At 41.5% G+C, this 14,597-nt stretch overlaps 1 protein-coding gene across 1 annotated transcript in view; it reads left to right on the top strand.

The window, feature by feature from the left end:
* Nucleotides 1–14,597, top strand: part of LOC119735298 — a 148,264-nt gene that overhangs the window by 8,928 nt on the left and 124,739 nt on the right. The window contains exons 3-17 of the mRNA XM_038208997.1: nt 1,577–1,664; nt 2,775–3,136; nt 3,651–3,973; nt 4,670–4,780; nt 5,386–5,604; nt 6,099–6,245; nt 6,821–6,989; nt 7,152–7,430; nt 8,396–8,524; nt 9,493–9,677; nt 10,215–10,448; nt 11,219–11,326; nt 11,573–11,756; nt 12,467–12,693; nt 13,750–13,887. Of these exons, the coding sequence (XP_038064925.1) occupies nt 1,577–1,664; nt 2,775–3,136; nt 3,651–3,973; nt 4,670–4,780; nt 5,386–5,604; nt 6,099–6,245; nt 6,821–6,989; nt 7,152–7,430; nt 8,396–8,524; nt 9,493–9,677; nt 10,215–10,448; nt 11,219–11,326; nt 11,573–11,756; nt 12,467–12,693; nt 13,750–13,887 (2,903 nt within the window). The remainder of the gene's footprint in view (nt 1–1,576; nt 1,665–2,774; nt 3,137–3,650; nt 3,974–4,669; nt 4,781–5,385; nt 5,605–6,098; nt 6,246–6,820; nt 6,990–7,151; nt 7,431–8,395; nt 8,525–9,492; nt 9,678–10,214; nt 10,449–11,218; nt 11,327–11,572; nt 11,757–12,466; nt 12,694–13,749; nt 13,888–14,597) is intronic.

The following is a 14,597-nucleotide window of genomic DNA, read 5'->3' as shown; positions in this document are numbered from 1 at the left end:
CCGTGGCCTCCCGGACGGTTCATTTAAATGCTTGTACATTGTACTGTTTGAATGGGATGCACTGTTCAAATGGGATCTTTGAATTTCTTCTTTCGTTTTGTTATTAATACTCAACAGCCAGTTGGATTGGCGTTGTACAAGTTTGACTTTAATTTGTATGCAATGGAGGTTAACGATAAATTATTCCAGATTGTCTCATTCAAATGAAACTGAAACGTTGATGTAGTTTGATTTTTAATTTGCAGTTGAACTGGTAATGTACAAATATTGCACCAGTTTGCATTTATGTGGTGTGAATTAAAAACAAACTTTTCATTTGTGTCATTCTTAATAAATGGAAACTTGAAAGTAGGCCTACTATAAATTTTAACATGCAGCTTAATTGGCATCACACAAAAGGGGGTTTGTTTATCGGAAAGACTTAATTAATTTTTGACATGTTTGAGAAGTCTACATGTCTTTTATGTCGATCCCTTGTCTCCTTTGTCCCAGTTCCTAAAAGTGAATCACACCATAATCATTTGAACCAGGAGTTTATTAGTAAGCCATTTATCCCCGTTACGTACATGTACATGTAGTATGCAACACACATGTGAACAAAATGTGATTCGTGCTGTTTGCTTTACATGTATGCTTAAAGTAGTATTTTTTTTATAACCTAAAATTGATTTTAGTCACTACATTTAAGAAGATATTCAGCTTGATTGCGGAATAATTGGGCTTTGTTTTCTTGGGAGTGGGGGAGATTGGGTTTGTTCTACACATCAATACATAAAGGAAAACATGAACAATTAATTTAAGAGAACTCACATTTTTTCGAAAGCTATAATTGCCATATCTGCTGTCAATGTTTTTGTCACTTCAGATTTAAGTTTTTCATTGTTGGTGTATCTACTGGTATTGCCTCATTAATTGTTTGATCCATAAAAAAAGTTTTACTGCATGTTTTGATTCTGTCACCTGCCATGTGTTTTTTTTCTGTGGCTTTCCAACTTAACTAGGTTTCAATGCAAGGGGGGGGGGCACTTTAAAGTTCTTTATTTCTCTTCATCATTTTCTGAGAGGGGACCAATAAGTGAGTTCGGGGAAGGTGGTTTATACCATTGCTGTAGTGGCAGTGTGCTGAGTTTTTTTTTTTTACAACATAATACCATGGGGTGCCGGGCAGAAGGGCATACATGTATGAGCATTCTGACACGAAAATAATTTTCAAGAAATTTGCATTGAAATGCTCCAATTTTGCCCCACGAGTATTATGAATCCAATGTTCTCACACGCGTAGACCTATAAATCGTATAAATTAATAATTTGTCACATGCAATGAATCATAATTTTTGGAACAGCTTGTGCCAATTTCCGACAGAAATTTTTAATTTCATTGAAATAGAGGCAATTTCTCTGCATATGCCCTACATGACATGTATTGCTGGGAACATTGTGGTGATTGCGCGTTCGCGCGTAAGGGCGTTTGCGCGAAAGGGCATATGCGCATATATGCCCTTATGCTAGGCACACGATGATGTGTACATGTAAACACAAACATTTTTAAAATTTATTTGTTTTTCTCTCCCGTTAGTTGTCCCGGTGGGAACAGTGGCCGAGTCCCTTGCGATGGAGGCAAGTACAATAACAACCCAGGAGAAAGTGCTTCATCGGCTTGTAAGGTACGCAGGTGTCCCCGCAATTCCTGTCAGTCTTGTTTAGTTGTAAAATCCGACTTTTTTGGACAATCACAAAATAAGTAGATTGAGTCATTATTTGCCAGTTTTCAGACTTGGCAAATAAAGTGGTGTAACAGTGTTTTTCCTGTATGAGATCTGGAGATCTGGTGTGCATTAGCCCCGGCAGGCATTGCATTAACTGAAAGTTTCATACATGTATTTATTAGGAAAGTATTTGACAAAGTTGTTGCACTTTCGACTGTCTCCAACAATGTTGTTTCAATTCCCCCCCCCCCAAAAAAAAAAAACAACAACAAAGAAACAATATCCAACAAACTAAAAATCAACTTAGAAACAAATAGATTACAGGTAATTCAAGTTTTGCTCAGCGCTTTTATTCTTGTCCAATTCGTTAACCCTCCTGTGTAAAATATTCATAGCCAAGTTGTCCGGTCAGTCGAAATCAATCAAGTGACTGTTTTCAACAGTTCAAAGTTCCTAGCCTTAAGCAAGATTGACTGGCTGTGACTGTTTATGTAACTTGATACAGCTGCGCTTTGACTGTAGGAGCTGATTGATAAGCCAGCTGTGCCTACCACTTGTCTGCTTTTGTCTGTTAACTGAATTTGACTAGCCACAGTGCTCACTTGTAATACATGTATGATCTGACTGTTGGTGACTTGCCTGTGTAAAAGGCATGGGTGACTTTTCGACTGTCTGTGACTGTTCGGACAGCAGGAGGGTTAATATACTTGTGTCAGTCTTAGCTTGTGTACATTAAGTATTCCTGTTAAAAAAAAAATATAATTTGAATTGTTTATTTTGGAAAGTTTAATGAAAAAGTCAATGTCCCATGTTATTTGTACTTGTCGTTGTACCTGTACTTGTAATTACATGTAATTGTAATGTAATTGTTATTTATTACAGTGGGGGTCTCCACTCGACAAGCTTATACTTTTTGGAGACCTCCATCCATCCATACACAATAATTCAAATGTTAAGTGATATTATATGTATGCGTTGGGAACAATTAAAGATTTGATTGATTGATTGATTGATAAACACTTTTACATGTACATGGACTAAATAAAATGTTGTTATAATTTAACGTAGACCTGCTCAGCAGGCACCTACAGCCTCGGAGCAGCTGACCACTGCCTCTCCTGTCCCTCCGGCCATGCCTGTTTCGTGGACGGCACCAGCTCACCCACCCGGTGCGGTGAGGGTCAGTATGCGGTCAACGGCAGCTCTGTGTGCCACCAGTGCCCCATCGGTCACTACTGCCCAAACATCTTTGACGAGCCCTTGCAGTGCGACTTTGGGCAGTATTCCATCGGAGAAGGGCATACAACGTGCCCGGAGTGCAAAGCAGGCCACAAGTGCCCAGACAGGAACTCATCGGTACCCTGCCCGGCCGGTACCTATAGTAAGGTCGGGGAAGGCGTTTGCACCACCTGTCCGCTGGGATACATCAGGTAGGTCTAATAAGCTAACTGTGGCAGATACCGCTAGGAGGCAAAACAGTTTTGGAAATAAGAATGCCAATCCGCATGTGGAATTTGACAGGGTTCGAACCTCAGTCACTGAGGTGAAGGAAAGTGTAAGTAGCGCTGCACCAACTTTACCTTTTTTAGCATTAATGGCTAAGGCTGAATTGAGCACTTAGCTAATTAAAAATAACAGAAAGGAAATGTATGGAGTTAAGAATTAAGGAATTCTTGGATATTTTACCAAAAACAAAGAAAACGATTATAGAGAAATTAAAAGAAGTGGGTAAGCATGGACTGACAAGTACTACATGTGTATAAATCAAACTCTCATATAACATAATTGCTAAGGGTACACTTGTACTATAGCCAAACTCTCATATTTCAGAACCACTTCCAAACTATAGTTTTTGTGACTTGGTTCTTAGTAGCATGTCATCACAGCTTTGAAATGTCGCGTTTGCTTGGGTTTCATTAATCCATCCATTCTGTATCTTTCTAGCTCGGAAGGTGAAGAGTCTTGCACCATCTGCCCTGCTGGCTACAAATGCCCGGACCCGGCCGGCTCGGAAGTGGCCTGCGGGGAGGGCTATGTCTCAGCCGACGGTGCGGATAACTGCACCCGCTGCCCCAACAACCAAGTCAGCAACAGCCTTCACACGGCCTGCGATGCGTGCCCAGCCGGCATGAAATGCTCAGATCCAACGCAGACACCCACCGACTGCAACGATGGGGAGTACTCCCTTGAGGGAGACGGTGTTTGCACGGCTTGCCCTGCTGGGCGGAGGTGCCCGACAACGTCGGCAGTTGAGTACTGCCCACCTGGTAAGTGGGAATTGCATGATTGATTTCTGTTAAGTTTTACCGTAAACTGTTCAGTGTCATACCCCCACGTGAAGTGTCCAGCAATGAGATCTGTGTACATTGTACAAGTACCACCTCTGTAGTAAAGGGAGAGTTAGGGGAGACCACTGGGAGAGACATTCAAACGCACTGTTGATGACGCCTGATGCTCACGCCAAGATGCTATAGAGTTGTACACATTCAGAATAATATAAGTCGTGCATACTCTGCACTTTTTACGCACGCAATCCAGTATTCACAAGCCATGTGTCCCACCACAGGGCTTTCCACAGTGATAAAAAGTGCCCTCTCTTGTTCGCACACAAAGTCAATGAAAATTCTGGGAAGATAACCTGCTCTCCTTGATCGAATGTAAATTGCAAAACCACATTTCTAACTTCATGACAAATTTGTCAGGAAATGGATTGTGTATGTATGGGTGTGAACACTTTGTGTGACTGCACACAGTGTCCAGAAGATGTTATTTGGCCTATTTTACAGAAAAATCTCATGAAATAAGTCTACAATCAGGTTGTACGATACCAAACATGAGTGGAGGGTTGTTTGTCTCAGATTTTTTTATGTCCTTTTGGATGAACCTGTGAAATGTACTTATAAAATTTTTTCAAATGTACGTTATCGCTCAGTAATGGATGCTTGTTTGTTTCTCCTCATCAGATACTTACTCCCTTGGTGGTGCGACAGAGTGTACGACGTGCCCGGCCGGCTACAGCTGTACCAATACCTCAGCCACCCAGTGCAGCCCGGGATGGTACAGTGCAGAAGGAAGTAAGTCACACACTAGATCTTACACATTCTTGATCTTTGTCACTGTCTGTGACTTCAGGTTTTAGCTTCATAATTTCGGTCCCCTGCCTTGACAGACTTCAGGACAATATTGGTCAATTTTCTGCCATACACCAAATCCTTTCACTGTAGGCAAAATGGTTTGTGTGTTTCCATCGGGTTTGAATTTCTATGATGAACCTTTGGCTGGACTTAAAGGCAACTCCGTATAGATGAAGCCGGATTTTCGTAAAACCTCTATACTGGAATTCTCCGAGCAAAACTAGAAGCTGTTTTTATGGTGGTGGTGTCAAGCTCACACACATGCCACACACATTCTTAAAGACAAGGTGTGCACACATGTTTTAATTTTTTTATGAAAGTTTTAGTATTTGTGAAACGACAGAACACTTCTTGCACAAGATCAATATTTGGCTGTTGATGCAAGGTAGTCATAATTGTAGTATTATGAGAAACCTGTAATGAATATCGAGTATAAGTTTTCCAGTTCGTCTGTGCCTTTTAAGTGTTCAGTAGGTTCTTGGCAAAAACATACAGCGTGTTGTGAATAAGTTTTAAGACTATCTTTGTCACCTTTGTACATTTAGGTTCAGTTTGTGCCGAGTGCGCTGCCGGCCAGTACTGCCCAGTTGACGCATCAGAAGCCGTCACGTGCGAGGACGGGTACTACAGCGACACCGCCAGGCAGACGATATGCCTGGAATGCCCTGCGGGTTCCAAGTGCGACACCAAATCCACCGTGACAGCTTGCATTGCAGGGACCTATTCACTGGCACGGTCAATGGCCTGTACACCATGCCCATTAGGTAAGTGACCTTTGACTAGGAAGGTTTTACCATTATAGTACTGTTAGTTATGAAATTTTGGAAGTATTGCCAATAGGTGTGGCTGCTGACTTGGACAATAATTGTGTGTCAAAATTCATTAAACATGGAAACACATGACATCCAACTTGTGAAGTTTCATGATTTTGTATATGGGCACAACAAAGCGGGTGTTCAAAATTGGCTATATGTGTCCAACCAATGCCCAGACAACCTCTCTAATAGAGGAACTGAAGTTTTTGTACCTAAATTTGTCCTGGTTAAATACCCTTCGCCCCCTCTCCTTGTCTGGTGTAATAACCATGGAGCATGAACTGGCCCTAACACTGCCCCAAACCACCCTGCTTGTTACTCCCTGTACCGTCCCAAAACTGCCCAAGCACTCTCTGTGTTTATGGGTTCATCAGTGAATAAATACCATGTAATACTATGTAGCACAGGCGTTAATTGATTATAACTGATCATGATTGTCACAGGTTACGACTGCGCGCTCCAAGATGCAGAGCCCGTGCCATGTAACGTAGGCTGGTATAATGACGACAATAGTGGCGTAGCCTGTCAGCAGTGTCCTGAGGGCAAATACTGCGCCGACCCCACCCAGGCACCCGTGGACTGCGACGATGGTAAGTTGATTTCAGTATCAAATATATTTCTCTTTTTTAAAACATAATTTACCACCCTTGTGTTTGGTCCAAATTCCTCGTTGACGTTTTGGTGTGAAATTTTGAGAGGCTTATAGCTTTGAGAAGGTTTGTGCTGTTGTATCTTCTGAAAAGAAACCTTCATTGTAACTTGTGGTTTTGATTGATTGAATTTGATTTTAATTAACTGACTTTGGGTGTAATCCCTGGCTACACAGCATTTAGGGGTTTATGGCTTCTGACTAGCGCCCCTTGAACCAACACATTGACAACAATGGGGAACCACCAACATAAGGCTGGATAGCTCAGTATGTAGAGAACTGGAATGGCAATCAAGAGGTCGCAGCTTCAAACCCTGCACCTGTGTTCAACTTTTATAAATATTATAATATAAAATATTATAGTGCACCTAGTAAGTTTCCCTTTGTGGTTATTTTTTTAAAAATTAACCAAAGACCTTGGCACGATAATTGATCACTAAATAACAAATAACACTGTTCTGGTCTATTTCGTTTGAGCTTCACTTCATAATTTCATTCGATATCATTTCTTTCCAGGTTCCTACAGTTATGCAGGATCCACGGCCTGCACCAACTGCCCACCAGGCTATGCCTGTACAAACCACACCTATGCAGGCAGGATGGCATGCCAGGCTGGCTCCTATGCTACCGGCAAGGCAACATCCTGTACGGTATGCACTGCAGGCAAATACTGCCCAAGTACAACGTAAGTATTGACAGTTGTGCCCACTATGCAATTTGTGTCTAACAATGTGTAATATTAAAGTTGTTCATCTTTTCTTTTAAGACTTTTATCAAAACAAAAGTAATCAAGTATCTGTACTATATTCAAAGCGAATTTCAATTGTTTGATTATTTTGTCCTCCAGTGACAGCTCAGAGGTGGAATGCGCCCCGGGAACCTACTCCTACGAGGGCGCCACCACATGCGCGATTTGCCCCGCCGGCACGGAGTGCCCCCGGACTGATGGGCTTGGCATGCGCAACTGCACCTTGGGGGAATACGCCGTCACGCAGAGCACAGCCTGTGTGGATTGCCCGGCGGGGTACGCCTGCCCGCAGACCGACAGCGACTACAAGATGGCCTGCAAGGGCGGGTTCTACTCCACGGGGATGCAGAGCGAGTGCACCGGCTGCACAGCAGGCTTGTAAGGCATTGTTGCTGTTATCCACTGTGTTTCACCCTGACTAAACACTGCAGAAAAAGAAAGTCCACACTCATTGGAGGGGTCATAATTTTAAATCTTATTGTCTTATGATAATGTTATTCAGACCTTTAGGGAATTTTGTTAGCTACATTTTGATTCCCCGTTTGCTACCACAGACTGTAAATCATCCAATATTGACAGCGGTTTATAACAAAAATGATGCAGTTTGAGAAGTTGCAAATTTAAAGAGGACGCGAGTAGAAATTGCTGCATGACAATGTCACATCGATCGCACATTTCTTGTATGTAGGGGAGCACGCGAAATTGAATTACCGGTGATTTGTTTGGGCACTGTGCAGTCGGTTGGGGCCAATTTGGGGATGTGTGTTTGCGCTTAGCAATTTCTCCTTGCGATTCTTTGTAATTTTTCAAACTGCATCATATTTCTTAAACCGTTGGAATTCTTGGACGATTTACAGTGTTTGGTAGCAAACAGAGTATCAAAATGTAGCAAACAAAATTCCCCAAAGGTCTGTATAAACGAAGTCATCATAAGACGATCAGTTTCAAAATTATGACCCCTCCAACAAGTGTGGAGTTTCTTTTGTATGGTGTTTATTCCAAATTGTAGAAAGATCTCAACAGTTGATTATTTTTGCATGGATCAAGAACTATTGGGCCTTGTCAACCAGCCAAAGCAGTACATTTTTTTGGTAACTGAGAGTTTGGGAGGGAGGGAGGAGGGAGATTATGTTAGTTTCTGTATCTGGGGATGAAAAGATTGTGGTGTTGGGAGTTGAGTTGTAATATTTCAAGTAATTCTGAAGTTGTAGAAACAACAATCTAAAATGATACTGGGAAAGTAGGCTTTCAGAAAATGGGTACATATTCTATTAGATATGTAAGAATTCTTCAGAGGTTTATTCAAATGTAAATTTAGATTTTTTGTTCTCTTGTTTTGTCAGTTTTTGCCCCAATACTTTCGTGGATCAGATGTTGGAGTGCCCCACTGGCTACTACTCCTTGGGCAACTCCTCCATCTGCACCGAATGCCCAGCCGGCTACTACTGCACAAGCAAGAACACAGCACCAAGGTAGAAAAACAACCAGGGATTTGTCTCTATTCAAACCACATAGCCATAGAGGCGTTCTGGCAAAATGAGACAGAATTATGCGGAGGTCAAAATGAGGGTTTGCGGATATTAGGGAAAAAGTAATATTCTCCTTACAATACTGTTTGTTGCACTTCAAACGGACATTCCATTGACAAGTTATGGCTGTTAAAATTTCACAGTTATCGACAACTCAAAAAAGTACAATTCTGAGAAAAAGGCTTCTAAAGTATGAAGTTTTGTATTCGTGAAAATGGAAGATGCAAATTGTTTTAACTTTTATTCCACGATTTTTGTATTGTTTCTTTTAAATATATGTGAAGTAGACATCAAACATTACAAATATAATAAATCTGAAAATTAAAAAAAACCTCAGCCATTTGGTTTTTGCATTTTTTCTTCACTACGGCCTGTGCCAACTTCCGTCTCATTTTGCCAGAACGCCTCACAGTTTCAGAGCAAGCACTTTTTGCTGTGTGCAAGTGTTGGATTTTATGCTTTACAGGCTTAGAACCAAGTAAGGGTTATTCTGTAAATGTGTGGGCCACTTATTTCCATGTCCCTGTTGCATCTGACACCGATGATTTGGTAATTCTGGGTGCACACCTTAATGTATTCTTCCTCCAAGAGTGATTATGTGAAGCAAGCTACCTACATGTACCCAACAAATAAAACATAGTTTAAAATCATTTGTGATGGTACTTGAATGGCAAATTACAAAGTTAATTACTTAAAGTAAAGGAACAGGAAAAACTTAACACTTCAAACCCTAAATTTATAGCATGGCCCATTATTGTAGCACTGTGAACACAGATATTCGATGGAATTGTTTAACTCTGTTCCCAAAAGCAGCTTTAATTTTCAAGTCGTTCCTGTTTAAAACAAAATGTATTGATCTTCTTAATCCAATTTTTTTTAAAAAAATTGCACTATTATTATTTTTCCCCAAGTTCGATGTGCGAGCCCGGCACATATTCCCTGGGCACCCAGATTGCCTGCACCAACTGCAACCCCGGCTACTTCTGCTCCTCCATCTACACCGGTCCCACCAAGTGCCCCAAGGGCTACTACAGCGGCCTGAACGCAGTCAACTGCACCATCTGCGAGGCCGGGTACCAGTGCTCGGATCAGACAGGTATAGTGTACAGCTGGTAAACATCACAGAGAATAACACCACATACCATAGAGATTATGTTTGTTACAAAGTAACACCAAACTCTCATAATTGTTTAATCAATATAACCCTAAGCATGGACAAAAATTGTAGGCCAATCGTATAAAAAAACAAAAGATTTCAAAAAATTGCAACGACCATCTCAGCCCCCTTGATGGCATACAACTTGATGCTGCCATGTAGGTGCAACCTTTTAAAACAAACACAACCATCTCTGCCCTCACAGGTACCCATTTACTCCTGGGTGGGGAGAAGCAATGAGTGACAAAGCGCCTTGCCCATGGACACATGCACCACAACCCCAGGCTGGACTCGAGCCCACAACCCACAGAATTACCAACAAAGTCATGAGTTCAATGCTCCAGATAGACCACTTCAGTCCTCACTCTCTATCTTTTCACCGGAGAAAAACACACAAACTAACAATTTTTTTCTGTTTTGTGTAGTGATAGTTAATATATTGAAATCTTGAAACTTGGTATGTTCCTAATCCCACAGTACCCGAGGTCTGCCCGCCGGGCACCTGGTCGGAGGCAGGCTGGGTGGGCTGCAAGCCCTGTGAGGCCGGCTACACCTGCGACGAGGGATCCACGGTGCCCAACCCGGATGCTGACATCTGCGAGCCCGGTGGATGGTGCGACGGCAAGACCAGATACGAGTGCCCGGCGGGGACCTACAACCCTAACAATGGGTCCTCAACACAGACCAGTGCCTGCTTACCGTGCCCTGCTGGTCAGTATACATGGGTGTTTTCATGAAGTTGGGGAAGAGGTCATTCTATAAACTTGGGTCCCGCCCACTTTTTTCCCTGTCCCTGTTACATTTGACATTGATGATGATATAATTCCGATACACTCCCTAATGCAGTCGTTCTCTAAGAGTGATTATTAGTAGCAAACTACCTACCTAACAAATAAAGAATCATTTGAAGTCATTCTAAATGATACTTGAATGGCAAATTAAAAAGAACCACGATAAAACAGGGACAGGAAATATGTCACACTTTGGACCTTATATTCATAAAATGAGCCAAACGTTTGTTAACATTTTGATACATATATTAACCACAAGTTTGAAACTCTTCTAAATGTCTATTATTCAGATTATATTCAGCACTGCACATTATTTGCCATACTTATTTAAGTTTTCCACAGTTTCCCCCAGTGAAATAGCTGCAAACATAACAGACTATTCCTTACATATATTTTTGGAATTTAACGTGAATCTTGAAATGTGATTAAAATTGTCTGTTTAATAAAGAATGATCTAGCTGATTCAAAACTCAAACACACTTGTGAGGTCTGAAAGGTCCTGGAATGGTCTCGTCAACACAGTGGGGAGGCCATCTTTTTTAGTGCAATATGAGAAAAAAAGTTGACAAAACATAAGAATTTGAACGAAATAAAAAAGAAGGAAGAAATCTTTTCCTAGAATCAATCCTAGTTTTAACAACTAGTCTGTACGACTTGTTATTTCACACTGTTCCTGTTTTCTTTGCATAGGTTTCTTCTGTCCCGGCCCAGGGGACTCCGAGTATATCAACAACCGGTGCCCAACAGGTCACTATTGCCCGGTTGGTACCACGTACGAGACTGCTTTCCCTTGCCCAGGTAAGAGAAAGGTTACCAGTGAAGTAATTACAGAATACTTTGAAATATTGTGACACACCCAAGAGATGCAACAGAGCCTATAGTGACAAATGAAACAAGCAGGCTTCAATACTCACATGACATTTTGTAATTTTTTGTAAATAACACAAAATTGGGCTTAGTCTAAGGAATTGTGCCAAATCTTGAATTTTGAAATTGGTTGTGTTTATGAACTTTAACCTCTGACCTATTACCTTTGACCTCTAGGTGGGACCTACAACGACCTGACCAACCAGTCATCAGAGTCCATAGGCTGCAAGGAGTGCCCGGCTGGCTACTACTGCCCCCAGGGTAGCTCTGGCTACGACACCACGGAGTGCCCCAGGGGCTTCTACTGCCTAGCTGGTCAGGCCTCGGGTAACGACAATGCCTGCCCACTCGGATACTACGGGTAGGTCATGGAAAACCACTTCAGTGACTGGTTCCTGCAAAATTAGCTATAGAGGCGTGACTGTCCGTGTTTTTCAACAATTGTTCTTTTCTTCTCCATTTCAACAAACCCTTGAACTACTAGTTCGCACATATTTTAGGCACACAAATATATCTGCCTAGCAAGTAGACCAGATCCCAATCATCTACATTATTGATCCTGATAGGTAGGCAGGCACCAGACTAAGCTGGGAGAACCACATTATTGTCAGACCTTAAATAAATTTAAATTTGTAATAACAGTTTTTCCATGACTACATGTGGGTTGATGCTCTTGTGTGGCTTTACGATCGAGCATAGAAACACAAAGGGAGAACAAAAGATCCTTTCATGCAGTACTCGAGCATTTGGTCTTTTTTTTGAAAACGGTCCGTGATTGTACAGTTCGGTGCATTGTCTATGGTAGATTATTATAGGACAAAGGGAAACACAAAGCATTGTCCTCGAGCGTATCGAAATTCACGACTGTATGAACATTCAGTGTTTAAAGTAACTTCTCATCTGTCATGTACATGTGTTACATAATGCTTCACTTTAGCTTGGAACTAGTCACATGCAATATACAATACATGACATTTTAGCTGGTACCCAGTTTTTCGCTCGGCAACTTATTCTTTCTGTGCTGAATGAAATGATAAGTTAATATCTGCCCCTATTACGTTTCATTTTCAGTGATGAGCTGGGCTTTGCCAACACCACCCAGTGCATCATATGTCCCGTGGGCCACTTCTGCCCCCACGGTAGCGCCGAGAGCCCCACCACGTCCCCCAACCCATGTGAGCCGGGGACATACAACCCCGACGAGGGGGCGGGGCATCAGTACAACTGTCGGCTGTGCGATCGGGGGAGGTCCTGCCCATTGTCGGGACTGCAGAACAGCTCACACCCATGTGCCGAAGGTATGCAGGAAAAAAAAAGAAGACTTTTGGGTCGAAATTCAAGAAGGACGTGTTTGGAAATCTGGCATTTATTGGCAATTCATTAATACATGACAGTTTACTCATTCCTATTGGTCAAGAGGCAGTCACATGGGTGGTTTTAAACAGCTTATAAAAAATTGGCTGGTTTTAAACACAATTCCCGAATTCTGCACCACATCGCACAGTACACGCCGCGCACACACCAATCTCCATATAAGGAGATTTTCGCACTATGCGCGAGGCACATGCCATAGACATGGCCACAGGGGTGTATCACAAAACATGAAGTAAACTTTTGGACAAACTCGTTGAAAATTTGTGAGTTTTTGACATGTTTTGACTTTTTGTCCTTCGGCTCGGGCCACTATTGGTGACCAGGCCCTTAGCCGGATTAAAACCGGCCAAGCACATATTTATTCCCTTAGTCAACCTATTGTGACATTCATTTAAGAAATAAAGGAGTTTTCAAACGTGAACTTTGTTGTTACTAAATTCTGCAGTGTACATGTAAGAGCTTCATGCGTAACTCTTGGTAGATTTCTTAACAAGTTTTCAAAATAACCTGCTGAGCATTAGTAAAACAAGAATATTCTGTTTTTGCATGTTGTTTATTCTTTAATTTAAAGTTGTATCCCCCGTGCTCTTCAACAAATTTTTTTTTTTTTCTTTCTATTTTCAATTTTTACTATCAACTTGTTTGTTGTTTGTTGTTTTATTCCAACAAAAAAACCTCCTTTCTTCCATCTGAATTTTTTTTTTTTTTTTGGGGGGGGGCAAAAACACATCCGTAGACTGGGTCTCAGTCGATACTGATTGATGGGCGGGAACCAGCCTACCCCGCATGAACGGAATTAGTTTTTGGCAGCCAATAAGTCAAAAACGCGAGCAAAATTTTGTTGGTAGATGCTCCACTTAAAAATGAATAAGTTTTGTACTGCTAGAAAAAAGTTTATATGAAAATTATAAGTTACTTTTTTTAAAGATTTTTTTTGCAAACTGGGTTGAATTCCAAATGCTTGGATGTCGTTTCTGCAGGTTTTTTCTGTCCGAATGGAACCATCACTAACGACCAGTTCCCCTGTCCACCGGGGACCTATACGGGATCCACGGAGCTGACATCTTCCGAAGAATGCTCCGCTTGCCCTGCTGGCAAGTACTGCAGCTGGGCAACAGGTATGAACCACAGAGTTGAAAACTAGAGGGCTGAACTCCTTTGTTTCTCCTAGGTTGTTTTTCATATAATCTATCCTGTTTCAAGAGAAATGTCAATTCCTGCCTTCAGTTTTCCTGAATACTTACCTGGAGTACCTTTTGGCCTTGTTCATGGCGAAAATGCATTAAAAAATAGGCATTTAGAATACTTTCAGACATATATTGTGTTTAGACATTCTGAAAAAAAGTGCATGATCCTAGTACATAATGAAATCAGATGAGGTTTAGTTGAGATTTCTGTTAGCAATGTGAGAGTACAGCAGACACAGCTGCATAGGCAATGGTTTCATTTCAACTATGAAAAAAAAATATACATGTAGGAAGCCAAATTTGCACTTTTGCATTGTTTGTGCAGAGCAAAATGAAACAGTAATTTGTGTTATTCAGTTTTAGGCATATTAGCTTCATTTATCGGTTTGGAATTTACATCACATATGCAAATGGAGCATTCCATTAGAGTGTGCACAAGCATGGATGCGTGTAGCAGGCTTCATTTTGCATCGCCAGTTGGCTCTTTAGTAATGTACTACAACTCTGTCGTATGAACAGACAAAGAGTCGCCAAAAAACTGTTGATGTAGCAAATTTGTGTAATAAACTTTCTAAAGAACCAGTCGGCAAAGAGCCAGGTTTAAGAAGTTGGCAATTGTCTGTCCAATTTCACTTGAGGTT

The sequence above is a fragment of the Patiria miniata genome, unplaced genomic scaffold (assembly GCF_015706575.1).
Source record: "Patiria miniata isolate m_02_andy unplaced genomic scaffold, ASM1570657v1 HiC_scaffold_29, whole genome shotgun sequence".
NCBI classification, from domain to species: Eukaryota; Metazoa; Echinodermata; class Asteroidea; order Valvatida; family Asterinidae; genus Patiria; species Patiria miniata.
The sequence above is the reverse complement of the archived record's forward strand: the minus strand, read 5'-3'. Positions and strand labels throughout refer to the sequence as shown.